The sequence below is a fragment of the Asterias amurensis genome, chromosome 13 (genome assembly GCF_032118995.1).
Source record: "Asterias amurensis chromosome 13, ASM3211899v1".
Taxonomy (NCBI): domain Eukaryota; kingdom Metazoa; phylum Echinodermata; class Asteroidea; order Forcipulatida; family Asteriidae; genus Asterias; species Asterias amurensis.
Window position 1 is genome coordinate 2,215,674 of NC_092660.1, and position 27,428 is coordinate 2,243,101.

At 38.5% G+C, this 27,428-nt stretch overlaps 2 protein-coding genes across 5 annotated transcripts in view; one reads left to right on the forward strand and one right to left on the reverse strand.

Annotated features, from left to right (window-relative positions):
- The window catches only part of LOC139945903 (opsin-5-like), a 132,289-nt gene that overhangs the window by 85,510 nt on the left and 19,351 nt on the right, over positions 1 to 27,428 (forward strand). The gene's annotated exons all lie outside the window — the stretch shown is intronic.
- LOC139945969 (ATP-binding cassette sub-family D member 3-like) lies at positions 1,317 to 27,118 on the reverse strand. 4 transcript variants are annotated; one of them, XM_071943521.1, is made up of 23 exons: positions 26,989 to 27,118; positions 26,690 to 26,717; positions 24,975 to 25,036; positions 24,198 to 24,249; positions 21,463 to 21,551; positions 17,333 to 17,402; positions 16,681 to 16,707; positions 16,244 to 16,314; positions 15,439 to 15,562; positions 14,201 to 14,310; positions 13,514 to 13,673; positions 13,323 to 13,392; positions 12,586 to 12,683; positions 10,860 to 10,951; positions 8,925 to 9,013; positions 8,178 to 8,253; positions 7,395 to 7,536; positions 6,641 to 6,706; positions 6,382 to 6,495; positions 5,927 to 6,022; positions 5,361 to 5,465; positions 4,629 to 4,685; positions 1,317 to 3,705 (listed from the first exon to the last, which is right to left on the reverse strand). In XM_071943521.1, the coding sequence occupies exons 1-23, from the start codon at positions 27,108 to 27,110 to the stop codon at positions 3,628 to 3,630; spliced, it is 1,998 nt and encodes a 665-aa protein (XP_071799622.1). In that variant the 5' UTR covers positions 27,111 to 27,118; the 3' UTR covers positions 1,317 to 3,627. The 4 variants fall into 4 exon arrangements, with proteins under 4 accessions (XP_071799622.1, XP_071799620.1, XP_071799623.1 ...); XM_071943519.1 differs by having other exon boundaries at positions 8,178 to 8,256; XM_071943522.1 differs by lacking the exon at positions 10,860 to 10,951 and adding an exon at positions 11,351 to 11,442.

Here is a 27,428-nt window from a genome sequence, read left to right on the forward strand (position 1 = left end):
GATGCCTCCAAAAATTGAGCGATAAATTCCAAACGAGAAATTAGATTACTTAGTTCTCATCAAATAACGATATTTCAGACAGAAATATTTCGAGGGATGTTTTATTACTATCATCGTCATTAGACCATGTAAGTTATATATGTAAATCTGTGATCTTCACGATTTTTGCTTCTACTTGTCAAACGCTAGCCTTCTCACTTGGTGTATCTCAACATATGCATAAAATAACAAACCTGTGAACATTTTAGCACAATCGGTCGAGATAAAAGAAGGAAAAAAAAAACACCATTTTCACACGAAGTTGTGTGCTTTCAGATGCTTGGTTTTGAGACCTCAAATTCTAAATCTGAGGTCTCTAAATCAAATTCGTGGAAAATTACTTCTTTCTCGAAAACTACGTCACTTCAGAGGGAGCCAATTCTCACAACGTTTTATACTATCAACCTCTCCTCATTACTCTTAACCAAGTAAGGTTTTAAGCTTATAATTATTTTGACTAGTTACCAACAGTGTCCACTGCCTGTAAGGCCTTTTGCACACAGGCCAACTTGTACAAGCAACCAACTGCATTGCATGCAAAAAGTTAACTTCGGTAAAAACAGCCGAAATTTGTCTAATACTATTTTACTATCCCCAAGGTGTTGACATTAACAAATTGATGTTTGTTGTTCCTTTGGTTTTTCAGAAGTTGCTAACCCATATCACAAATCAAACCTAAGATCAAGTCTACAAGAACCTACATACATACAAAAGGCGCCATTTTTACGTTCATTCGTACACACCATGAGCTTATTAGTGTATGGTCAACCACACCATGGAGGAAGAAAATTTTCTTCCTCCATCATGGAGGAAGAAAATTTTCTTCCTCCATGACCACACACATAATGACCATTCCCTACTTTCTCCGAGCCCTTTCCAGACCTAGGACTTGTACCTCTCGGCTCCGCCCCCGGCTTGGGCCCCATAATCAATAGAGCAGGGCCCGATTCCATGACTCTGCTTACCGCCGAATTCTGCGCTTGAGTGATGACCTTTCTCCGCTTATTATGCAAGTACCAAATTTCTGTGTAAGAGATGGATTACGCACACTGACCTGCAACCACTAACCCATTATTAGTACGCTTGGTGTAAGCATGGAATTCCCTGCATTAGTAACCACCGATTCTTTGCTTACAGTAAGCAGATCCATGAAAATGGGCCTTGTTCAACATCAACTGGAGCCTAAGCCAAGTTTTAAGCGGGGCTTAAGGCAAGGTTTGGGCAAAGCCTTTTGTAATTCACAAATCCTGAATAATAAACAATCCCCGCACGTCTCGGTCATTATCCAAACTCTTTTTTTTAATATACTTTTTAAATTTAATTCCACCATTTATCTACCAATTACACCCCGTTATCTTAAATATCTAACTGTTAATGATAAACGAACTTGATTGCCACATAAAAAAGTGTAAATAAATTCTGTTCTATAAAATGCCCAATTCCATAAAGCCTATTCATATGAAACCTTGCTAAGCACAGACAGACAAATATCGGTAAGCAGAAAACAGGCGACTAGCTTTAAGAAATTGGGCCCTGACCAGTTGACTATAAACTAATAAATTATTTGCAAAGTTCATTTAAGCCCTTTACACATCTCCTCGCCATTTAACTTGGTGCCATTTTCTCTTGGGGAGTATGAGCACTCAGTATTTTTGCCCCAGTGTTATCTTGCTTCAAAAAGTCTACTCTCAAGAAGGGGTAAGCTATTGACTTAATTAACCAGAAAATATTTCCTGGGAAATGTCCCGGGTTAGCAAATCAAATGTGAAACAAATTAACCAAAGATCTTCTCAGGGATTTTTATGATCAATTCATCTAGTAAAGGGGTTTGCTTAGGTTTAATAAATATAAATACTTAAATCGATATTTTAAATAAAATCATTTTCAAATTGAGTATCTTGATCAATCACCCAAAATGACCAGTTCCCAATAATCTGTTACTTTGTCTAGTTTCTGAGATGTTTTCAATACAATTGGAGTGGTAACACAGGTGAACACCAAGAGGGCAGTGACTCCCTATACCTGCTTGTCTATTCACTAAACACATTTCACGGAGGCTATGGCTTTTGTTGTCCCAATCTTGGCCATGGAACCCCTTCACAATTTCCCACAGACTTTGTGATTTACCGTTGGAAGTGTCCCTTTGTGGGTTAAAAATTGCAGTGCTTTCTCAAAGATGGAACTCCAGGCCTGCAGATGCACCTTAAGACATGAGCCTTAGGCCGTGTCCGAAATGGCAACTTCAGCTAGGGCTCTGGCTAGATCACGCACGTCTGCCTATTCTTCAACACTGGCAGACGGGCTGATCTAGCCGTAGCTCAAGCCGAAGTTGTCGTTTCGGACACGGCCTTAGAGACCATAGCTGCCACAAGTGGCTTATACCTAGATGACAGTGGCCACAAACGGTCACCTTTATGTACATGTACTTTGACAAAAAGAGGCAAAGCAAGTTATGAACTGATATATTCCAATGTTTTCTGTGTTACCAAACTAATATTCATACAACAATACAAAATTTAACTTTAGTGTCCAAACATTTCAACAGAAACAAATTTGTACAAAAATATCTGTAATATTGTACAGAAATTAAACGTCTGTACAGGGTTGAAGAAATTAATACATGACTGGAGGAAACAGTTAAGAGGTTTCAATTCACAACACCAATCCTCCAAAGACCATACATTGACATGTAGAGTCGAGAAAAACAGAGTTTGAAAACCACTCCCCTAATATTTAATAATAATGTCACTTTGTTATTTATTTTGCGTGCTGTAATCTCAACGATACTCAACTTAAACTATGCAAGCATAATGTTTACTTTCGCTCTTTCTGCACCCCCATTGATTCGTCAAGATTGTGTTTGTTGAACATAGGATTCTTGTTTTACAGATTTTTATATCATAAGGGCTTAAGGTTTTTGCCAAAGAAACCAAGCAAATTGAACTCCAGTGTCTGAAAACTATGCATGCATTAAACCAACTTTCGCCACTTCTGCACACCCATTCATCTGTAATTGCTGAGGATAATTTTTATTTTTGTAAGATTGAGTTTAATTGAACGTTATAAATATTCTCATTGGGTTTTTGTGATCAAGATTTTGATATCATGAGGGCCAATGATTTTTACTTGGTAGCCCATACTCCAGTGTCTTAAACTACATGTGTGGGACATTAACCCAGCTTGCCTATTGTCCCACAAACCATTAATTCCTAATTACTGATGAGAATTATTGTAAAGTTGAATTACATTGAACCAAATATTCTCATTGAGGTCTTGTTATCAAAATGGTCGCATCATGAGGGCAAGTGATTTTTACCTGTCAGCCCATACTCCATTGTCTTAAACTAAGCAGGCATTCAAACAACTTTGCCTCATGCGCACTTTCGAACCCAAATTAATCCATTGATGAGAATTATTTGCTCTTATAACGCCGTTTGAGTTTTGGAAGTTGCTCTTAATTAATTCAATGGAGCATTTTTCGCTGAAATTTCATCTGGTTAATGTTAAATCGCACACCAGGCTGTAATTTCCTTGTTCTTGGTTGGCTGTGCTTTCCTTCTGCTTGTCTTGGGTCGGTCCGACATCTTCTTAAGAACCAAACTGTACTGTCTCGAGGTCAATCTTTTTGTACTCGTATGCACCACGACCATCAAACATCAGGTAGTACTGAAAAATAGAAAAGTGGTTCAGAGATCTCAGTCATGACACTTGTCTTCCTTGAGCAAGATACTTTACTATAATTGCTTCTTTTCACCCAGGGGTATACATGGGTAGATGTTGATATTGTGTATGAAAAAAAAAAAAACTAAAGCACCACAGTGAGTTCAGAGGAAAGTCTCAAATTTCTCATCTCTGTGACAGTGGTCTTTGACGGCTCTTGGTGTGTGCTCAATGAGCAGGCCTGTCGGGGGCCCATGCTTAAAAGCTCTGCTTCTTAATGGGCTCCCCTGCAGCATCCTTGTAAATTTAGCTTGAATATCTCCTTCTATCTGTACATTGTAGTAATATTTAATAGTATATCTTATAATTGACTGATCTTGATACTTTTGACAAATAAATAAACTTGAAACTGTATCGGTACTGTCACAACTTCCCCTAGAGACCAAATATTGGCAGTACGTAAAAGTCTTGTCTTGTGACAGTCTTGTCTTGTGGAAGTGTAGTGACCGAGCGGTTAAGAGAACCGAATTCAAACGCTGTTGTTTCTGATCAGCAGGGTGTGTGTTCGAATCCCCAGCCGTGACACTTGTGTCCATGAGCAAGACACTTTTAAGTGTCTTGCTAAAACATTGCTTTGTCCTTCAGATGGGAGTTAAAGCCGTTGGTCCCGTGTATTGTGTAACGCATGTAAAAGAAGCCAGTGCACTTATCAAAAAGAGAAGGGGTTCACCCCGGTATTCCTGGCTGTGGCTGCTGTATGCGCCGTGGCACCTTGTAAACCCTTAATAAGGTGCTACATAATTGGGTCTCAGAATTCATCACTGCAATTACCTATCTTTATGATAGTTTGTATATTATACTCATAACTCAGCGCCTTATTATTATTATTAGTACTGGTGAACTTGATAGTCAGGAATGTATTGACTTACCTCATGATGTTTCCATAGTGACTTACGGTGTGACACTGTAAACAGGGTAATCCCAACCTGTATCAGGAAATCAAATATAAAGATATTTACATAAGATCTCCTGCAACTGATTTCAAGAAACGCTAGGATTAATCCTATCTTGTGTTAGGACGAGTAACTCTTCCTAACTTAGGAATGCTTGCAAACGTCATCGGATACGGACCTTAACTCGTCCTAAGTCCTAAGATCAATCATAAGCTAGGAATAGTTTGGTGAGATCGACAGATGATCCCTTTATCCTCAGTGACCCAGGCTCACGATGGTAACTTTACAACACCAGTGGTGCATACCACTCGCTCAAACATTCAAGCAAACGTTGTTTATCGTTGGAATGATTGGTTGCGCACTTTGTGATGTCCATACATATTGGTGGCGCTCCGTAATAAAGATGGCGACACGACATATTTTGTTGTTGTAACGTTGGTTTTTGCTGTAATGTAGGTATAAGTCATCATGTAATTATCATGACTTCGACTAATAAGTAACTTCAACTGCCTGCGTTATCAACCAACGAAAACACATTATAACTAAGATCGTGGGAATTTTTCCCAACATGACCATCACTATACCATGACCAAACTTTAAGCAAAGTACCTATAACGAAAATGCCTCCTTGAAAGTAAAAAACCATACCACTCTCTCCTAAGTGAGTTTTTCAACAAAAAAATGATTAAACATTGTCCGTGAACTTGCCTCTCTAGCATGAGCATAGATAAATCCTTCGACGTCGACACTGACTGCACTGGTGCATTCATCCAAGATGGCAAACTGTGGCTTATGGTAGAACAGACGAGCCATCTGCAATGCAACCACACGAAAGTTATTAGCACATCCTTTTATAGGTGTTTTCTCAAGTCATTTAAAGGCACTGCTGGACACTATTGGTAATTACTCAAAATAATAGTTAGTAAAAACTAACTTGGTAACGAGCGATGGAGAGCGGTTGATAGTACAAAAACAACGCGAGGAATGGCTCCCTCAGAAGTAACAGAGTTTTTGAGAAAGTAGTAATTTTCCACGAATTTGATTTCGATACACAAAGTGAAAGGACTGGTCTTTGACAATTACCAAAGGTGTCCAGTGTCTTTAACCCCTCCACACTTCTCACAATTTATCTTTAAACCGTGTAAGTTTAATGTTAGTCTGTTGACGTTTTGTGTTGTACAAAAAGTGTTCAAACCCTTTAAATCATAAATGGAATTCTTTGGAAGTTGATTGCATTAGTGTTTTCCAGTGACATCCAGGAAGTGGACACTTACAGCGACTCGTTGTTTTTCTCCTCCGCTCAAGACGTCCATCCAGTCTTGTACAGAATCCCATCCGCCTTCTCGGTCCAAGATGTTACTCAGTTGAACCTGTAGAGGGAGATAAAGCAGGAGATTAGGGTTTTAAAAACACTGCTACTTATAACAATAAGACTTGTAAAGAGATTGCAGTCTTTATATATGAAGTCCTTCTTCCGTTCCATGGCCTAGTGGTGAAGAGCGCTGGACTCGAGCTCTGGTGTTTCTGATCAGCAGAGTGTAGGTTTGAGTCCCATTCACGACACCTGTGTCCTAAAGCAAGACACTTAACCATGATGCTTCCTGCTTCAGATGTGATGTAAAGCTGTTGGTCCCGGGTGATGTGTTGCGCATGTAAAAGAACCTAGTGCTCTTATCATAAATAGAAGGGGTTTGCCCCGGTGTTTTTCAATCTGACAGACTCGACTCACCTGGGCAACTAAAGTTTCTAAGTCCTTATCGGAGATACCTTTCCTCAACATGTCCTCTTTACAGTCTGGGTAGATTATCTGATCTCTTAGAGTGCCAAGAGTCATGTACGGTCGCTGAAAAACAACCATCAAAGAAATTTTTTAACTTTTTTGTAATGATAATAGTATACTGAAGAAGCAGTACAGCCTCCCTGATTTGAAAACAAAATAACATTCTGCTGTTGGAAGTTAATAACATTTTATAGTTTAAAAAAGTTACCTGAGGAACGTAGAACAGTTTCCTTGCCTCCGGCTTGATCAGCGTGCCCCCAAACAACGGCCATAACTTGAGAATAAAACACAGAAATCATGGCATGATCAAATCTGTTCAATTGATACAACACAAGACTTGTGTATGCCGATTACCATGGATATTGCTGTACTGGGGATTCAACCATTATTTTGATAGAGACAAAAACAACAACGCAAAGCAGTTTAAAACCTAAGGTTTTGTTTAGCACTTAGTTTGTGTCGTTCACAAAACTTTTAAACTTTATTATTTTTCGTACTCTGACTTGTTTCTATCAGATAGCTACGGTGAAGGTTCTAAAATGCACTTAAAATTTTCATGTGGACCTCAGAACCCAAAACAGTAGTACATTGGATGTCATGGATAAGAGCACAGAACTCAAGCTCTAGTGTTTCTGTTCAGCTGAATGTGGGTTCCAGTCCCGGTCGTTTAAGGAATTATTTAAATGGGCCCGTGACCAGGGGTGGATTTCACAAAGAGTAAAGACCAGTCTTATCTTGAGTTAGGACAAGTAACTCATTCTCACTTAGGACGAATCTGAGCTTTTAATAACTCTTAGAACTAGTCCTCAGTAAACACTATCTTTGTGAAATCAACCCCATGGGGTTATTATGTTGGAAGTGCTTTGAGAGGCCTTGTGGGTGTTAAAGCGCTGTATAAAAAACCTGTTTTTTATTGCTTTTTATTACATTTGCCCACGAGGAAAATGAAAGCTCTGACTAACCTCTCCAAGTATTCTGAAAAGCGAGCTCTTGCCACAGCCGTTAGGTCCACATATCAGGACGTTGACCCCTGACTTGACTGTGAAGGTCATCTCCCTGACCAAGACATCACCGTTTGGAGTGACCAATGGAACTTGCTTAAACCTAAATAGGACAAAGCATTCATACATTAATAGGAATAATACTTAGAGTTTCTCCTGAAGACACTCTAGGTCAACTGATCGAACTGTTGAGGTTTTACAATTCTATGGTTCAATTTACTTTAATTATAGGGGGTAGGAGGTCAGCAGGGGCAGGGGATAGGTTGAGAAAGAAACAGTTGGCTTGTTGTGACCAAGCGGTTGCGAGCTCCGGATTACGGCTCTGGCGTTTCTGATCAGCAGAGTGTGGGTTAGAGTCCCAGTCATCTGGTCCTGACACCACTGTCCTTAAGCAAGACACTTAATCATTATTGCTACGTCCTTCGGATGGGACGTAAATGTCTCTGTCTGTCCAAGCGCCTTTATCAGTAGATAGGTACACATGTACATGTAGGCTTTACAAGACTGTAGCCACGGTGGACAGTGCTGGGCGGGTCCCAATAAAATCAATGTGCTGCCCTTCACAGATTTCCCCTGAGATTGCACTTCAGCAATGATGGCCCCCATATCTAAATATGAGTAATTTTGTTAAACCATTTGCCCTTGGTAGACTTGATTGGATTTAGATCCCACTACTAAAATTGGTCTAGCTACATTGTACAACACTGATTAGTAATCAAAAGAAGATATTGTTTTGGTACTGACTCAATAATGTGGTCTTGATGAATGAGTTTTCCGCTGCCAGGAACCAATGGTTCTCTATCCTCTTCACTGTCAGAATCTGCTGAGAAATTGGAACAAAACAAGAACCAAATTAAGATAAGAACCAAATTAAAGGATTTGGGTACGTTTTGTAACACCCTACTCAATGTCCACAGATTTACATTAAACTTTCACCGTTTGAAGATAATGATAGTAGAAAGCTTTCCTGAAAATATTAGTTGCTGAGGTGCATTTGAGTAATGAGTAAAACAATGTCATGAAAATATGTTTTTACATGCTAAAATAATTTTCGTCTTATGATCGCCGAGACAAAAATTATTTTAATGACATTGTTTTTACGCATTTCTCAAAAATTACAGCACCTCAGCAAGTAATATTTCCAGGGAAGATTTCTACTATCATTATCTTCAAACTGTGTAAGTTTAGTGTAAATCTGTAGACATTGTGTTTTTTGTCCTACAAAAAGTACATAGATCCTTTAAGAAGAGCGGCAACTGCTCAAACAAGAAGAGACTAACTTATTCAAAATTTATTTAAACAGATTTGCTTATATTCATTTGGGTTTTACCCATATACACCGATGTGTGTTAGCACTGATAATCAGTACCTTCCCAAATTCTGTTAAAAAAATCACAGGCATACAACACGGTTGGAAATGGCTGTGGAGCTAATAGGTGATCTTAGGTTGGGATTAATTACTGAGGTAAAAGGGTCATGGAGGTGACTGACCTTTTGACTCTCGGACCATTGTTCGTTCGTAACGACCACTGTTTAGATCATTCAGGACAGTCATCAGTTCAGTTACACGCTGAGTGAATCTATGATAAAACAAACAACAATCAACGAATGTATCGGTACCATGCAAAGTTTCAAATTCAAATCAAGTCTATGGAGGCACTGCAAACCTTACTAGATTTTATCTCCACCATGCAAGGTTTCAAAACCTACTCTTCAGCGCTACTCTTGTGCATGGTATTACTGCAAACCTTACTAGGTTGTATCTCCACCATGCAAGGTTTCAAATCCTACTCATGTACATGGTGTTACAGCAAACCATACTAGATTGTATCTCCACCATGCAAGGTTTCAAATTCTACTCATGTACATGGTGTTACTGCAAACCTTACTAGATTGTATCTCCACCATGCAAAGTTTCAAATCCTATCTCATGTACATGGTATTACTGCAAACCTTACTAGATTGTATCTACACCATGCAAATTTTCCAATCCTACTCATGTACATGGTGTAACTGCAAACCTTACTAGATTGCATCTCCACCATGCAAGGTTTCAAATCCTACCCATGTACACGGTGTTACTGCAAACCTTACTAGATTGTATCTCCACCATTCAAAGTTTCAAATCCTACTCATGAACATGGTGTAACTGCAAACCTTACTAGATTGTATCTCCACACCCACAATGCAAAGTTTCAAATCCTTCTCATGTACATGGTGTAACTGCAAACCTTACTAGATTGTGTCTCCACCATGCAAAGTTCAAATCCTACTCATGAACATGGTGTAACTGCAAACCTTACTAGATTTTATCTGCACACCCACAATGCAAAGTTTCAAATCCTACTCATGTACATGGTGTTACTGCAAACCTTACTAGATTGTGTCTCCACCATGCAAAGTTCAAATCCTACTCATGTACGTGGTGTTACATCAAACCATACTAGATTGTGTCTTCACCATGCAAAGTTTCAAATCCTTCTCATGTACATGGTGTAATTGCAAACCTTACTAGATTGTGTCTCCACCATGCAAAGTTCAAATCCTACTCATGTACGCGGTGTTACATCAAACCATACTAGATTGTATCTACACCATGCAAATTTTAAAATCCTACTCATGTACATGGTGTTACTGCAAACCTTACTAGGTTGTGTCTCCACCATGCAAAGTTCAAATCCTACTCATGTACGTGGTGTTACATCAAACCATACTAGGTTGTATCTCCACCATGCAAGGTTCAAATCCTACTCATTTACATGTGCTTGGTGTTACAGCAAACAATACAATGGTGCGACATAAACAGGTCTATAATTCTAACCTCATACTTTTTTTACCTAAAAATCAGAAGCATTTTGAGATGGCCCTCGTGCACTTTTTATAAGATACGTACATATTCATAACAAGGACTGATGTTTTGAAGTTAACCTTGTAGATAGTACTGCTAATAGACCAGTACTCTTCACTTGGTGTATCCCAAGATATGCATAAAATAACAAATCTGTGCAAATTTTGACTCAATAGGTCTTCAAAGTTGCAAGAGCATGATGAAAGAAAAAGCACCCTTGTTGCACATATATATGTGTTGGGTTTTTTCTTCAGATGCCTAAAAAGGCTTCAGACTTAAAGTCTTCATATTTGAGTGAGAAATGATCTTTCTCAAAGCTATGTTACTTCAAAGGATGTTGTTTCTTTCATTGTTTTATACTATCCACGGCTCTCCATTGCTTGTTACCCAGTAAGTTGTTATGCTAACAGTTATTTTGAGTAATTACCAATAGTCAGTGAATAGTGTCCAGTGCCTTTAACTCTGAGATGTGTTAACAGATTTGTAACAGGAAATGGCATAATATACACAAGGTGAGATTCGCTTGGGGGTGAGCTCATGATCAAGCATGGAAACAAAACTCAAAACTCATCACTCACCCTGCCAATCGAGTCATTTCTCGACCAGCTAGGACAATACGGCCTACCGCCTCGGCCATACGTAGCAGCATGCGACCCGCCTGGTAATACTCCTAATCATTGAATAAAGGAATAGCCAATATTGTCAAGGGAGTGTAGGTGCTGAACCTCTAAATATGGAGACTGTGTGAGAACCTGTGGAGCTTCTTCAGCTCAACAATAATTCTTTAAATTTTCCTCATGAAATGTTAACTTGTTTTTCCTTCGTACTGTCTGCTCTTCACACTGAATCCCAACCTAGAGGTCACTGACCTTTGACCTATAATGAAGCATGCAGCAAATGATACACAAGACAAGAAGCAATTATGACTTGGAGGGACATGAAAGAAGAGAAAACCCCCCCTCAAACAAAATGGATGCTTCAGATCTGCCACTGTGATGTTGGTTTGCTTTGAAGATTCCATTTTCTTTAAAGGGGGATTGGGTTTCTTGGACTGGGGCAAATTACTTACCCAGCAAGCCGGGTCAATTCTCGCCCAGCTAGGACGACCCGACCCACAGCCTGCGACATGCGTACCATCATGTATCCTGCTTTGTAGTATGTCTGAAGCAATTAATGGTGGACTAAGAATTAGGGTCAGGGTTCTATAGTTATTAAATATAAAAATAATTTATGGTTTCTATAGTACACATTAATAACACTCTCTAAAATGTAAAATATAATATTAGATTTGAAAGGTGTCTGGTTCAATGCCTTATTCCTTAGACTAAATCTACTGTCATGACTGTTGCTACACGTATGTCACATGGTTAGGGCACTAGGGTAAAGCTTTTGTATAGCTACTTAAAGGCAGGGAACACTATCACTATATCAAACATACATACGTGCTTATAGTTTTGACTTTTCAGGACAAGCGGATCAGAACACTGCCCTCAAGCTCTGGTGTTTTTTTGATAAGCAGAGTGTGGGTTAAGTCCCAGTCATGACACATGTGTCCTTAAGCAAGACACTTGAACAATATTGCTTAGTCTTTTGGATTGGACATAAAGCCGTAGGTCCAGTGTGTTGTGTAATGCACGTTAAAGAACCCAGTGCATTTTATTATTGTAAAGAGGAAGTGTCCCTGGTTTGTTTGACATGGTGCTACACATGTGTGTACAAGGAGTAGGTCCCATACTTCAAAATATAGCTCGGCATCCTTGCAAGAAAAATACTGAATGTTGAAGCGCCTCAAGCATCACTAATTTGAGCGCTGTAAAAGAAGCCATAATAATCATCATCCTTCGTCCTTGGACGGATTAGTAGAAGCAGCTTTGATGAAATAGTGTCAGGTTGCTTTATCCCTAATGAGTTGTTGGGTCTCGTTACAAATTATTTGAGGTTAAAGTGAACCTTTGAAGGGTGTCTTGGCCGAGCGGATAAGAGCACCGAACTGAAGCTCTGTTCAGCAGAGTGTGGGTTCGAATCCCGGTCGTGACACTTATAATTGCTTCTCTCAACCGGAGGGCAAAAAAGTACCTGTAATGGCACAATTGGTTCTTGTGATTGATTTAGACAAAAGCGCATATTTGTTGCACAGGCTGTATACTCCCCAGGGAGCTGAGATGGTTTAAGGATGGAATTAATACCAGTGATTAGGGGTAATAATGTTGGAAGTGCTTTAAGACGTCTTTTGATGTGAAATGCACTTTTTAAAAACTGGTTGTTATTACTATTATTATTATTATTAACCTGTCCTTGACTTACCTCCATCAAGAAGGAATGCTTCTTGCCAATGAAAGCACTGTTGTTGAGATTGAGGAACGGCCGACTGACCACCAGGTAACCCACTACTGTGGCTATGTCTGGAATGAGATAAAAGGAAAACAGCAAGGCAAATAAGGGAACCATGTTGGCTTAGTTGTTTCTTTTCTTTGTGGACCCCGGTTCGAATCCAGCCTCAGACAGGGGCCTTGGGTTTTCAGTTACTAGTTGAGTATTGCTAGGTCAGGTTGGGTTTGTCGTTTCATTGATCTGAGGACCCTGGTTTGAATCCCACCTTTGACAAAGGCTTTGCTTTTAGGGGTTTCCCAATCCTATATGATTATTGGCAGATCAGGTTGGCTTTGTGGTTGGTCTTTTCTCTGTGGAACCTGGTTTGAATCCCACCTCGGACAAGGGCCTTGCTTTTTAGTTATTGGTTTCTACACGATTGTTTGGACATTATGTTGGCTCAGCAGTTTTAGGTTGGCTCAGTGGTTTCTTTCCCTTCATTTCACCTTTGTGAATCCCAATTTGAATCCATTTCACATTTTTTTCCTTAAGATTCTAACTGATTAAAGTGGAATCAGGTTGACTCTTTGGTTTCTTTCCTTGCCTTTCACTTCTATGAACCCCGCTCCAAAACCCAGCTTGAACAAGGGCCTTTCACATGGGTTTCCAAGGTCCTTCATGAAAGAATGTTCGCAATTTTTTTTTACAAAGTACAAGTAAATGGTACTTACATTTGGCGATTATGTTATCCACAAACCCCATGGAGAAACGGAAGAAGATGAAGCTCCTCAGGTGATTCACCTTGGAAGAAATGAAACAAAAGTACTTTCAATCAGAGATCTACCAAGTAAGGTTTGTGCTAATAATTATTTTGAGTTATTACCAATAGTGTCCACTCCCTATAATATAATAAAGTACTCACCAGTTTGTTGAAGGCGTGGTAGATATTTCTTCGTTCTCTCTTGTTCCCTTGATAAAATGCAACCTCTTCGCTATTTGTAATCAGACGAGAATTTACATAACGAAACTCTCCTTCGTATCGTTGTTCGTCTACCGTCATCCGACCAACTGGCCGACGTAATCTACATTGTGAAGAAATAATCGCACACAGTGGATTAGTTTTGAAGTGTTTTTGCATGCAGCAGATAAAAATATTTTGTGGTTTTACTGTTGCGTTTAGGCATACAATTGTTAACAATACTTGGGTTAGGTTTTGTAGTAGCACGATGTGTAAATCTCTTTGTATCAGAGTGTTGGTTCTGAGAAGAACCGGTGGTTGACAAATCAATGTCTCAACAAGTATGCTCTGATTGTTTTAACACCAGAATTGTTTTTCAGTTTCTTTTTTCTGTTTGTTGGTTTTTTTTTTTGGTGGGGGGGGGTCTGATAAATTTTATTTGTTCAGAGTTTTTAAACGTTAACCTGCTATTCACAAGAACTCCAAAAGTGTTTTTTTTTGTTATCTGCATACACTCTATTTCTAATTTGAAAAAATGCTCTAACTATTGCTTGTTACGATTCTTATTACATATTGAACTAAGCCAATGATGCCAATGACCCCTCATACATTGTAAGTGCTTTTACAATCTCTATTCTGATTGCCAATTACCTTGTAAGGATTAATCCTGAAAGCACTAGGTAACCAATCATGTACGTGGGACCTTGGGGGCCTATTGTTGCAGCCAATTCACGCACGTAAATCAGAATATCCAGAATGGGCTGTGAACAAATAGGAAAATAATGAAGAATAATTGAAGATTATTATGTTACTGTTCATGTAATTCTGCTACTGGCAGCAAATTGAATAAGTTTTTAGTAATTCATTGAATGAATGAATACTTGGCAAGATAACATGCAAACCTGTCAAATATTCAATATTTTTCTGTTGTTAATATTATTTTAAAATATGATTAGTGTTATTATGACTGATTATAAGTAGTTGAAAGGTTTGGGAACAGTTTTGTACGACACAAAACACAAATTTCATAGCCGACAGGCTACCCCACTAGTAAAATTTACAACCAGAGGGCGCCCTCTTGCGCGCACCAGCATACTACTCAGTAGCTCCGCCAAATTTGTCCTTTTTCTAGCAACCATTAAAGTATTACTTGCCTGTGTGGTGTACTTTTTGAGAAATTACTAATACAATTTCTCAAAAATATTTTTTTTCATTCAATGAGAAAACATTTATTTTCCATATACAACGGACTAAGCGACTCTACTGAAAACAGTGCTTTGTGCTTTTTACTTCTCAAAATCTTGATGACTCACGACAAATGAAGCTGAAACTTGAAAGGGCATTAGTAAATGGGAAGAAAAGAGTGGTGACTCGATCTTAAAACGGCTGTTTAAAACCTTGCAGGGTTGTGGCCGTGGGATGAAGGTCCTCGCCGTGGGATGAAGGGCCTTTATCACAGGGTCACGACCCTGCCAGTTTTAAAACAGCCATTAAAGACCTCATTAGCTACTCTTTTATTCCCTTATCGGTGCAAGGGCAACATAAAAATAGTTTCATTAATAATTTTGTCAGTTAAATTACCCAGATCCCTCTTGGTTTAAATGGGTCGAGAGGCTCTCACACACAAACGAATAAACCAAACAGTAGACCGTATTGAATAACCCTTTTTTTTGTGCTATGAAAGTCACCATCTTGTAGGGCAAACCATATGCACGTCTAAATGTGTACATCAATAAAACATGCAGCATGTGCAGCATTCCTGGTTGATTTCTACGGCACATGCACGTACAAACACACACATGCTTACAGACGCCACGTTGTAGGGCAGATATTTGAACGGTGACGTTATATTCAATACAGTCTTTAAAAAGAAAACCACAGTGACTTACTTTACTGAGATTAGAATAGAGTTCGGCTACACTGTTACAGAATCTCTCCACATCTTGGGTGAGTAGCTGATCAGCATTAGCGATGCGGTTGTCAAGGTTACTCATCTTGTAGTAGGTGAAACCCCTGAGAAAAAACAGGGACACCAGTTGGTAATTACTCAAATTAATTGAAACGAGCAATGGAGAGCTATTGATAAAAATAAAATATTGGGAGAAATGGCTCCCTCATTTTTCTTTAATGGAGGTTATTTCTAACTTGAGTATTAAAAAACTCCAGTTTAAAGGAACACGTTGCCTTGGATCGGACGAGTTGGTCAAAACAAAAGCGTTTGTAACCATTTTTTATAACATGCATATGGTTGGAAAGATGTTTTAAAAGTAGAATACAATGATCCACACAAGTTTTCCTTCTACTGTGCGAACTAACATGGTCGGCCATTTATGGGAGTCAAAATTTTGACCCCCATAAATGGCCAACGTGTTAGTCGACAAAGTAAAAGGAAAACCACGCAATTTCGAGGCATGTTTGTGTGGATCATTGTATTCTACTTTTACAACATCTTTCTACCCATATGCATTTTATAAAAAACGGTTACAAACGCTTTTCAAAGACCAACTCGACTGATCCAAGGCAACGTGTTCCTTTAAGCCTTTTTTTAGGCCTTTTATTAGCCATTCATTTTCATACTGAAAGCACTGGAATCTTACTGTTAGCAGTGCTATGAAATGGTTCAGTAAGCACAACATCGGTCGTTAAGCAGCTCCGTTAAGCAGCTCCGAGGCCCACACTTATCTATTCACTTACTTGAGGTACTGTTCATACAGATGGGTAGTTAGGCGAGTTCGGAAGCGAAGTTTCAGCTCATTCAGTCCATACTGTATGCAAAAAAAAAATTTACAAAAAATTGGGGGTGAACAAAGATTTTTTTTTACTAAAACAGAGGTGGATTTCACAAATAGCTTTAACTATTTATTAAGCCTTAATCTTATCTCGAGTTAGGATGAGTTACTCATCCTAACTTAGTAATTTAAAAGGAATATCAGGGTGGGAAGACATTAACTAGTTGTTTTCTGATAAAAACACAGATCTAGGGTATTATTTCTACTAATAAGAAAGAGACCTTTTTACCAGGGACCATACAAAGACACATTAAATCTGACCGTTCTGTTCCCCCCCCCCATAACCAAAGAGTCTCGAAACACCCTATTTACAACAATGTTATGATTAAGTCTCTCACTTACCTTCAGTATATTGTTTACCAAGGAAATCTGTTGACAAATAAACAATAAGTGAACTTTAGGTAATTTTCAACGCAATCTTTATAGAAATAGTTGTTATTCCACAGAAGTGTGTGCAAAAAGACTATTAACAAAATACATATTTGGTTTGCGGTAACACCATGTGTGTACATGTATCTACTTGAACAGGTAGATTATGTTCCTTTCGAGAACTTGTCTTGCTTTATATTCCATTACTGTGGAGTAGCTTTTCGGAATTCGGAAAACTTCTCAGTTCTGGAAAGAAATGTCCTGGGCGGAAGGTAGAAAATCGTCCGGGACTACATTAACTTAAGTGGACAGAGGGGACATTCTTGTTATAAACTTCACTACCGCTGAGTGAGTTCTTAACATTTTTAATTAGCTTGCTCTAGTCATCGTCAGGTGACTGAAGAGTGGGAGAGATGTGGGCCTATTTATAGGGGTTCAGAGGTTTCTGTGTAGAGTCAGTCACAGCTCTGGTTGGTTCGCCTGAAAGGAGACCTGTGTTTAGTGGGCTCAGAGTGAACTCTCTTGTAATTGGGCACTGCGGGCACAAGTTGAATATCATTATACATGACACTATAAGGGTTTTATTATAGCAGGAGCTCTGTTTGATTCTGCTGCGACCACTCACCGCAGGCATGGCATAAATAAAGTTGAATAGGTACGTCTTGAAGAGGTTCACATCCCGACCAATGATGGAACTGCAAAATAGAATGAAGATAATACCATGAATGCTATTAATATTAATTGTTTTTACACTTACACTGATGTGTACTAAGCAATCTATACTCAGAACTTTCCCGAGTATTGTGCAAAAAAAAATACAAACACACAAATCAAGGTGCTTGAAAACAAAAAGCACGTAATGGTTAAAGGAACACGTTGCCTTGGATCGGTCGAGTTGGTCTTTGAAAAACGTTTGTAACCGTTTTTTATAAAATGCATATGGGTAGAAAGATGTTGTAAAAGTAGAATACAATGATCCACACAAACATGCCTCGAAATTGCGTGGTTTTCCTTTTACCTCGTCGACTAACACGTCGGCCATTTATGGGGGTCAAAATTTTGACTCCCATAAATGGCCGACGGTGATAGTTCGCACAGTAGAAGGAAAACCACGCAATTTCGAGGCAAAGTTGTGTGGATCATTGTATGCTACTTTTAAAACATCTTTTCAACCATATGCATTATATAAAAAACGGTTAAAAACGCTTTTGTTTTGACCAACTCGTCCGATCCAAGGCAACGTGTTCCTTTAAGACAGGCTTACTGAAACTACTGACACCGATTTATGTAGAACCTAAGAAGGATTTGAAATTCAATCTGAATCACTTCATTATCCTCAGCATCAACTAGAATACATTGTTATGATAAAATAAATAAAAAGTGACACATGAGCCATCAACTGTGCACATTATAATAAAAGTTATCCATTTCTTATGTAGCGCATTTCAGAAAAACATCTCAGTGCTCTTTACATTAGCTGACAGGGCGCTTGTGGCTTTTACCAATTATAGTAAACATGGTAAAGCAACTTGCTTAAGGATATAAGTGTTGTGACAGGGATTTGATCCCAAACTCCTATGACTTAACCACCAGAGCTTGAATTTAAGGCTCTTAACCACTCGGCCATGAGACCCTAGAAAACACTTGGATCTTATACAGCACTTTGTAGTTTCCCAAAGCACTTCACTTAAAACCTGTTTTTGGTTTACCCCACTCAGTAATAACACATTAGGTTTTCTTGAGAATGAAATCCATAAATCACCACTAACTTGTGCGAAAATCCATTAACTTGCTCTTATGATCTGCAAAATTGGATAAAACTTAATGACCCTTTCCACTCTGTGCAATTAAGTACCTGTAAGCAGACCTCAAAAGCCTTGCAATGGTTCTTCATTTCATGACAATTATGTGTTTCCTCCCCCCCCCCAATTATCAACTAGCAGTTTTGATAGAGAAAATCTACATTTTTCTCAAGGAACTATTCCCAATCATCAGAATTTGATTTATGAAAATAGACTGAAGGATGATAGTTTTGATAATAGCAGAAACTACTGCTTGATATTTGACTTCAGCAAACAAAAAGCGCAAATATTTTGTTTTTTAAGTTAGAGCTTCCATAAAAGAAATTGAAGGTCGATGAAATAAGACATACTTTCTTTGAAAACTCTGTCCTGTTTACTCGCTTCAAGAAATATTTTTGGAGCAGCAGACGACCCACTGTCTTGATTATTTCAGCATGGGCAGGGATACAATAACATTCCGCACTAATTCTAAAATTAGAAGCTAATTAACCGGATCTCAGACAAATAATCAAATTCCACTAGCGCCCATGTATGTCCAAATTGTATCGTTGACCTCAGACAAATAATCAAATTCCTCAAATTGTATCGTTGACCTCAGACAAATAATCAAATTCCACTAGCGTTCATGTATGTCCAAATTGTATCATTGACCTCAGACAAATAATCAATTTCCTCAAATTGTATCGTTGACCTCAGACAAATAATCAAATTCCACTAGCGCCCATGTATGTATTATTATTATTATTATTATTATTATTATTATGTCCAAATTGTATCGTTGACACGGTGATCACGTAGGTGGTGTGGCATGTTTGTCTGAAAGCTAGGTATTTTAAGCAAAAACTATGTCATTAGTGCTATTCAGCTGATTTGCTTTCCTGTAGTGCTGGGCGAATAGTGAAATTTTGTTATTCGGATACCGCCGGCCAACTATCCGAAATTAACCGGATATTCGGATAGTTTTTTTCGCCGCTAGAGGGCGCTATTAAATAAATAAAAAAATAAAAAATAATTTTATTTTGCCGCTAGAGGGCGCTGTTCGTTTGTGAATGAGATCTTATAGACCTTATCGCAAATACCAATGCGCAAGCGCAGACTGTTGAATGAGGTGCATTGTGGGATAGATACGCATCAAATTTTGCTACCAGCTAGACCACAATGCACCTAATTCCAAGCTTTACGCGCGCGCCCCGGTATTTGCGAAAAGGTCTATGGGCGGATTGATATTAGTTTTAGACAGTGTCACTCGGTTCATTCATAAAAATGACCGGATCTAATTTAAAGATGGCGATTTGCTTTTTCTTTTGATCGTGATTGACTCTACGTGAAGGAAAACTTTTGTAATCTTTGAACAAATTACGTCAGAAATGTCATTGTTTTAACTCTTCACGGATGTGAGCATAGTTAAATACTTAGTTTATGCTGTTTTATGCTGTCTTAATAGAAGTTTCATAAGGATTCAGACAAAACATTCATATCAGTTGTCGCCCGACGTCCGCGGATATTCGGATATTAAAGAATATCCGGTTACTTGGTTGTAATTACAGAACTATTATCCGGTTTATAAATAGCTATTCGCGCCCTATGCGGATATCCGGTTAGAAAAAAAAAGGCATTCGCGGTTACGGATAGGAAAACCTATTCGCCATTAACCGGTTATTCGAATAATTCGCCCAGGCCTACTTTCCTGATGCTTTAGCTTTTTTTTTTTTTAATACACAAATAATTAAATAATTACTATTGAAACAAAAGTAAAGTTCTGGGACAAAGATGTTAACTTGATCCTAATTTTTGATAAACCCCTTTTGTAAATCTACGCCCAAATAATGTGCAACTACTAAAAGCTTGTTTACATGTATACGCGTAGAGTTAACACAAGACGCAGTTTAAAAAGGCACTGACGGCAAATGAAAAGGCTTTTTGTCCCGCGCGACCAAGTTTCGTGATTGGAGGGGGGGGGGGCACAGAGTATTTTTGCAAGTAACTGGAAGCTGCTTTTTAATTTTAATTCTTAGGTTTTCTTTGTTATGTTGTTGAATTGATTTTACATTGATAGTGCTTATCACTTAATAGTACATACCCAACAACATAAATATATTTGTCATGGTCATAAACTAAGTTAAACTAAAATAATGGACAAAACAAAATCTCATCCACGTCAAACTTAATATTGTTGGGACCGCACTGGGGTGGATTTCACAAAGAGTTAGGACTAGTCCTAACTTACACATGTAGGACTAGTCCTAGGAGATTTTTAAAACGAATGTACATGTGTACAGTCCTAAGTTAGGAAGAGTAACTCGTCCTAACTCGAGATAAGACTAGTCTTAACTCTTTGTGAAATCCACCCCTGGTCCCAAAGGTTGAAACACGCAAGTGACTCGCACAGTCTATAGACCAATCCGAAGAAAACAAAATTGGTAGCGCCCTCTATTGAAAAAATTAACAACTGCGGTGTCTTTGTGCACAATCCAGGCATTGAAGACTGTGACACCGCAGCAAATGGCGCGCGGTGCCAAACACTTGCGCGCCCGGTGCGCGTTGGATTGGTCTAAACTGGGTTCTAATAAAGTGCACAAACTAGAGGCTACATCGAGGAACTTTACCTAATCCCTACTCATCAGGTATACTTTAAACTTAATTGAACTGAAATGGTTTATTTGTACATTGTACCAGTACATAGAATCAGCCACTACATTGGCGCCCTGGAAATGCTCCTTTACAATTTCCTAATAGGGTGCCCTTAACCAGGGAGAAAAATGCCTTGGTGCCCTTGCCCTTTCAAAAAATAAAGCATACAGGCATGTAGTATTACAAATGACAGGAGTGTAGAATAAATAATTAACAAGAATAAAAAGAGATTGCAAACCAATTGTACAAAAAAAAACAATTGGAACAAATTTAAAAAGGCAGATTATTGTTTGATAAAATAATTTGATTTATTTGTGCTTACCTTTCAATGGCCGTTCCATTTTGTATCATCCATACATCGCAGTATGTTCTTGCCATCAACGCAAGAGCAACTAAAGCTAAATAACCCGTCTGAAACAAAATTGTACAATTTTGATAAATAGTAAAAAGTAATACATGTACCTTTAACCTTTGCACATTATGCAAAATTGTTGGTTCTTTATATCACTTAGTCTATGGGTGTCTCAAAGCACTAGTGTTAAAGGAACACGTTGCCTTGGATCGGTCGAGTTGGTCTTTGAAAAGCGTCCAGTAACTGTTTGTTGTAAATGCATATGGGTAGAAAGATGTTGTAAAAGTAGAATACAATGATCTACACAAATATGCCTCGAAATTGCGTGGTTTTCCTTTTACCTCGTCGGCTAACACGGTCGGCCATTTATAGGAGTCAAATTGTTGACTCCCATAATGGCCGACCGTGTTAGTTCATGATGTAAAAGGAAAACCGTGCAATTTTGAGTGATACATCTTTCCAACCATATACATTTTATAACAAACGGTACAAACGCTTTTTATAGACCAAGTCGTCCGACCCAAGGCAACGTGTTCCTTTAATGACAGGCATGCTAGGTGTTGTTTTAACTATAAAGACATTTTCAAGAATTACAATGTATGGGACCTACATAACAGCTTTGTGGTCCTGCTCAAGGGTCGAAACAAAAATGGTAAAGTGTCTTGTTTGATATGGAATTTGAGGCATTGCATTGTGAGGTATATTTGGTTTGCAATAACACCATGGGTGTATCTACTTGCTTGGTAGATAAATGGTTTTTAAAGACTTGTTTTGCTTTATATTATACTTCTTGATAGATGTTAAATTTGCATCGGGAATGGAGAATATTCATTTTGTTTTTTACCCATATACACCGATGTGTGTTAGCACTGTATACTCAGTACTTACACGAGTTCTGTGAAAAAATCACAGGCATATTACTCGGGTGGGATTCGAACTCACGACCTTTGCAATTCTAGCGCAGGGTCATACCAACAAGACCACCGAGATTGCCCATTGGCTAGAGGCAGCTCGAATCCTAAACTTCTTATTTAAACCCTTTAAAAACCATTTGATTATGTTCATTCATCACCGTGTGACCAGATGCCCATACATAGTTTTGTTGTTGAAATTTTGAAACTTTTTGATATGACCAAATAATGAGACAAAAACTTTGATTTGTTTTATGTTACTATGGGAACATTAGAAAATGTCAGTTCAGGTCATGACCTTTACTTTGACCTTTTTGGTCTCATGAGTGGAAGTAGTTCAGATCCTGCAGCCATTACCGGCCAATATGTTTTTTTCTTTTACAAGCCGTTTCCCACCGTTATTGTCTCTTAAGGGTGAAGGACTTATAGTATCAACAACTGGCACTCAAACCCACACTCGGCTGATCACCAACACCAGAGGTCGAGAACGATGCACTAGATTGCCCAGTTGTGACAAGCCAAATAATGATCAATTCTATTAATGGTACTTGTTGACCATAAAACTGCCACCTCACTTTGAACTGAAATATTAAATGATAATTTTATGTTGATGTAGTGATAAAGACATTAAAATGTAAGTGGCCTCACGTTTTAACACTCAATGATCATGGTATTATCATTGATATTGAAAGAGACTCTCCAAGGGTTTAGTGAAGCAACTGACTTAGGTTTTTGAAAGTTACTTATTCTGAAACCTGGTCATACATCCACTCTTCTAGATACAGGTTGTAATTGTCTAGTGTAAAATGCTGAAGGCTAGTAAACACCACTTCTCAACTTGCCTACTGTGCAACCTACTTGTTTAAAATGTTCATATTATTTCCTTTTCAGATGTGAATATAAGGTCTTTTAAGAATGTGTTTCTGTTTTTGAGTGAGTGAATGTAACTTCATTTGAACATTTTATCGGCTGCAATTGCTCAACAAAGAAAACATTTGGAACTTATTTAAAAAGGCACCTTACTATAGAACAACACAAATAGAAATAAAAAATTGAAAGGACAATTAATTATTTAATTAGGTTTCCCAACTCCCTCGGGTAGGTGGGGGGGGGGGGGGACTACACAGCCTGAAGCTGTTTCCGTCCCGATTCCCACTTGGCTTCTTAACAAGAAGCCTATATAAACCCCTTGCAATGCACACAGCGTACTCACATGTGCCTATCCTGGGTGTCATTTTGGGTGTCAAAATCGTATATAAACATGCACAAAAAGAGTTGACACCCAAAAATTATGCGCATTGTTCGGAGGCACATTCTGTATTTTGTAGGAAATCAATAGCTCCCCCTTGCATAACGTGAAACGCTACAGGTATGCTGAAGTCATGCGCATGTTTTTACGCACAGAGAACAGCTATTGTCTAATGATCTGCCTTCTTTTTAAGAGTGTGACGTCATATGCAATGGGTCTATAGTACGAGATGTTTTCCGTTTTGGGAATGTGCCCCTCAGGTACTAAATATTTCAAACCCAAATGAAAGAGTTGGGCATTAGTTTTTAAACAGTTATGACAGACTAGTTTTCAACAAAACCAAATGAGAATTACCAGCCACATTGGGCTAACAGCCCAAATAGGAATTCATAATGGCCCTATTTTGTATCTAACTGGATTGCTATTATGACATTCCTTTTAAAATAATACGTAACAACAACACCAGCACAAATTGGGCCAAATGGGTATAACAAGCCAAATGAGAATAACAAGCCAAATGGCGATAACAATTTAAAAACTCTTACTTCTGCCGAGAACCATCCTGGAACGAGTACCTTGAGAACTCTTCCCAAACGCCTGTAAACATGGCAAATGAAGAACAGAAGAAAACAATTTTAAAAGTAGGCTAAACAGTTTTGTGACTACCCATTTCAACAAAAAATGTGCAGCAAACTGTGGCTTCACACTGAAATTGAAGCAGTCAAAAAACTACTCGCTAATACTTCACAAATTCAATGCCGGCCACTGTTGCCCTTGAAATGCTCCAGTAGAAATTTATAATTTCCTCATAGGGTGCCCTTAAACAAGGAGAAAATGCCTTGGTGCCCTTACCCTTTTAAACACGTACTTGGATTGTATTTGTATACTAAGATTTGTGGTTCTAGACATGGTGCGGTTGGGCATCATTTGGATTTACATGTGTGGACACAGATCGGGTCTGCTTGTACACAGACAGACACAACTCATACCAGAATAGGGTCACATTGTATTCATTTGCCGGCCAAAGCTATGCTCCAGCCAGACCAAGATTTTTTAGGAGAGGTTTGGACGTTTTGAGAACTAGTTTGGTGTGTATAGGAATTGAGGCATTGCATGGTGAGGTATCAATATATATTAGGTTTGCGGTAACACCATGTGTGTACTTGCCAGGTAGAGTTTGTTCTTAGAGAACTGTCTGTCTTTATTCTTCTACCCCAGAGCAAATTTATCGGATGTTCGGGAGACTTCTCAGTTCTGAAAAGCCCTGTCCTGCTGTTGTGATCCAGCCTTCAGGAGTTAAGGATACAATAAAGTGTACTTACTTGAAAAATACAAGATCCACTGCTGCTTTATCATTCTTGCTTCTTTGAATAAGAGGCTGATCCTGGGTACACAATTGATCAAAATATAGATTAATAAAAGAAAATCTTATCATTTTAAAATTAATTAATTTAATTCTCAAATCCGTTATTAGCAATTACAGCATCCCCTAGAACAACAGTTGTAAAATTTGTATTATTTTGCGATAGGCCTACTGGTCTATAAACTTTTGACCAACTTGGAATGTTTTTGGTTATAAAAAATCCCAAGGCAGGGGCTTATACTTAACAGTCCAAGGAAGCCATTAATAATAAGCACTTAAAGCCATTGGACACTTTCGGTAAACTGTATTGTCCAAGTCCCACACTTCGTGTATTACAACTTATATATAAAATAACAAACCTGTGAAAATTTAGGCTCAATCGGTCATCGAAGTTGGGAGAAAATAACGGGAAAACCCACTCTTGTTTCCGCACGTTTCGCCGTGTCATGACATGTGTTTAAAATAAATCTGTAATTCTCGCTATCGAGAAATGATATTGTTTTACTGTTTTCTCAAAAAGTAAAGCATTTCATGGACTATTATCTCAAGAGAAGTCTTTCACCATTACCTTCTGTAAACCCTGTAAATTAGTGGTAAATCTGTTAACTTTTTTTCTTCTTTTTCTGTATAATGGCTTTCAGCCCTACTGGCCATTCACCTTGATTTGTAAGTCATTTTATGTCTTCTTCTTATTATACACGGGCAAGACAAACTTCATGTTTTTTATCATGATTTTGTTTATTCTTTTACTTCAATCTTTGAATTTTCCTTGAAGGATTCATTTCTATTTTTTTCCCGCCTTTCAGACGAAAACCAGTAAAATTGCCTCCCACCCCCCCCCCCAGCAAAGTCAGCCACTAGAAAGTATATCTAACAAAGTCAGTGACAGAGACCAGTAAACTCGCCCGCCAGCAAAGTCCCCACAACAAAGTTGCCCCCTCATTTAAAAACGAGCACCCTCTCAAAAGGCGCCCCCCACAAAGACGCCAACAAATAGTAGAGCCCCATTTTTATATTTATTATAAAACTGAGTCTTGACTACATTGACGTGGTGCAGTCTGCCACGGCCAGTGGTTAGTTAGACCATGGTTACACTGCAGGACTTGCAATCACGAGGTTGTTGGTTCGAATCCTACCAAACTAACCGCTGATGCCTGATTTCACAATGACTAGAATAAGTATTGTCATCTAATCTAGTTACTGGATCAAGATTCTTGATCTATTCATTAATAGACGTTAATAAACCAATGTTTGTAATGAGAGAGATTGGTATTGGCTGCTTTTTATATCCCCTTGTTCCAGGGAGTTTGCCGAGTTCCCTTGACATGCTTGATGGGAAGATCATCTAAACAAACAAACAAACAAACAAACACACAAACAAACAAACAAACAAACAAACTAACGGATAACTTTCCGTATGGCGCCACCACTTTTTCACTCTTTTTTAGAAAAAGGGATATCTCATTGAGGTAAATTAGATACTATATTATTTCATATCGAATGAAAAAGTGGTGGCGCCATACGGAAACTTTTCCAAACTAACAAACACCCAAATCAAAATGACACCGAGTGCTGACTGACAATATTAATAATAATAGCAACAACATGATAAAACATGAACCATTATTAATTAATGATTAAATGGTTTTCTGAAGCTTGAAATTGAATACTTACATCTATGTGGGCAGGTAAATCGGCCACACTGAAAGAGAAAATATGTATTTTTCTTGTTATAATTTGTGTTTACATACGTTACGTCGGAAATACACGACCATCGATCCGTAACACTGTAGTTATATAACTACCGTATCTCATCACCGCCCACCGGCACCAGCCATGCCAGCGGTCTTTGTAATGCATGTTTTTACGTTACGCAGCAAATCTACGCTACCCCCCAGTACACGACAAAGTACAGTTGAAACTTCCATATGAAACGGTTTAAAGCCCCCAAATATCCCAAACTGTAAACATACCTTCCGACTCGTCGAATCTGTGCCTTGGCCTGTCTGTTCTTGAGCATGTGAACAAGGAAAGCGCCTGTTACGACTGTTGCCGATAGCCGGCTTGACAGCAACTTGCTAAACACAGGCGCCATCTTGTACCAAAAGGCCAAAGGTCGACAATCCCCCATCATAACCCCCCCCCCCCCCCCCCGCAAATTGTTAGTATACGGTACGGTGTTACAAAAGTGCCACTGTCACAGTGCTTGTTTAATGAAAAAAAAAAAAACCATACAATAACGCCCAGTTGCGTAGCTGGGCTTTTGAGAGCAAAAGGTGGTGTTAATATTGCTCGCAAATTGTTTGCATTCGCATGCTTTTGGCTTTTGCATTAGCAGTGGACACTATTTGGTAATTACTGAAAATAATTACACTTATCATACTTACTTAGTGACGAGTAATTGGGAGAGTTT

Coding starts and splice junctions, on each gene's coding strand:
- LOC139945969 (XM_071943519.1), bottom strand. CDS start 27,110: ATGGCGCCTGTGTTTAGCAAGTTGCTGTCAAGCCGGCTATCGGCAACA. Junction 13,393..13,513: donor ACCACGCCTTCAACAAACTG/GTGAGTACTTTA, acceptor ATTTCTTCCAAG/GTGAATCACCTGAGGAGCTT. Junction 3,706..4,628: donor CACTATGGAAACATCATGAG/GTAAGTCAATAC, acceptor TCTATTTTTCAG/TACTACCTGATGTTTGATGG.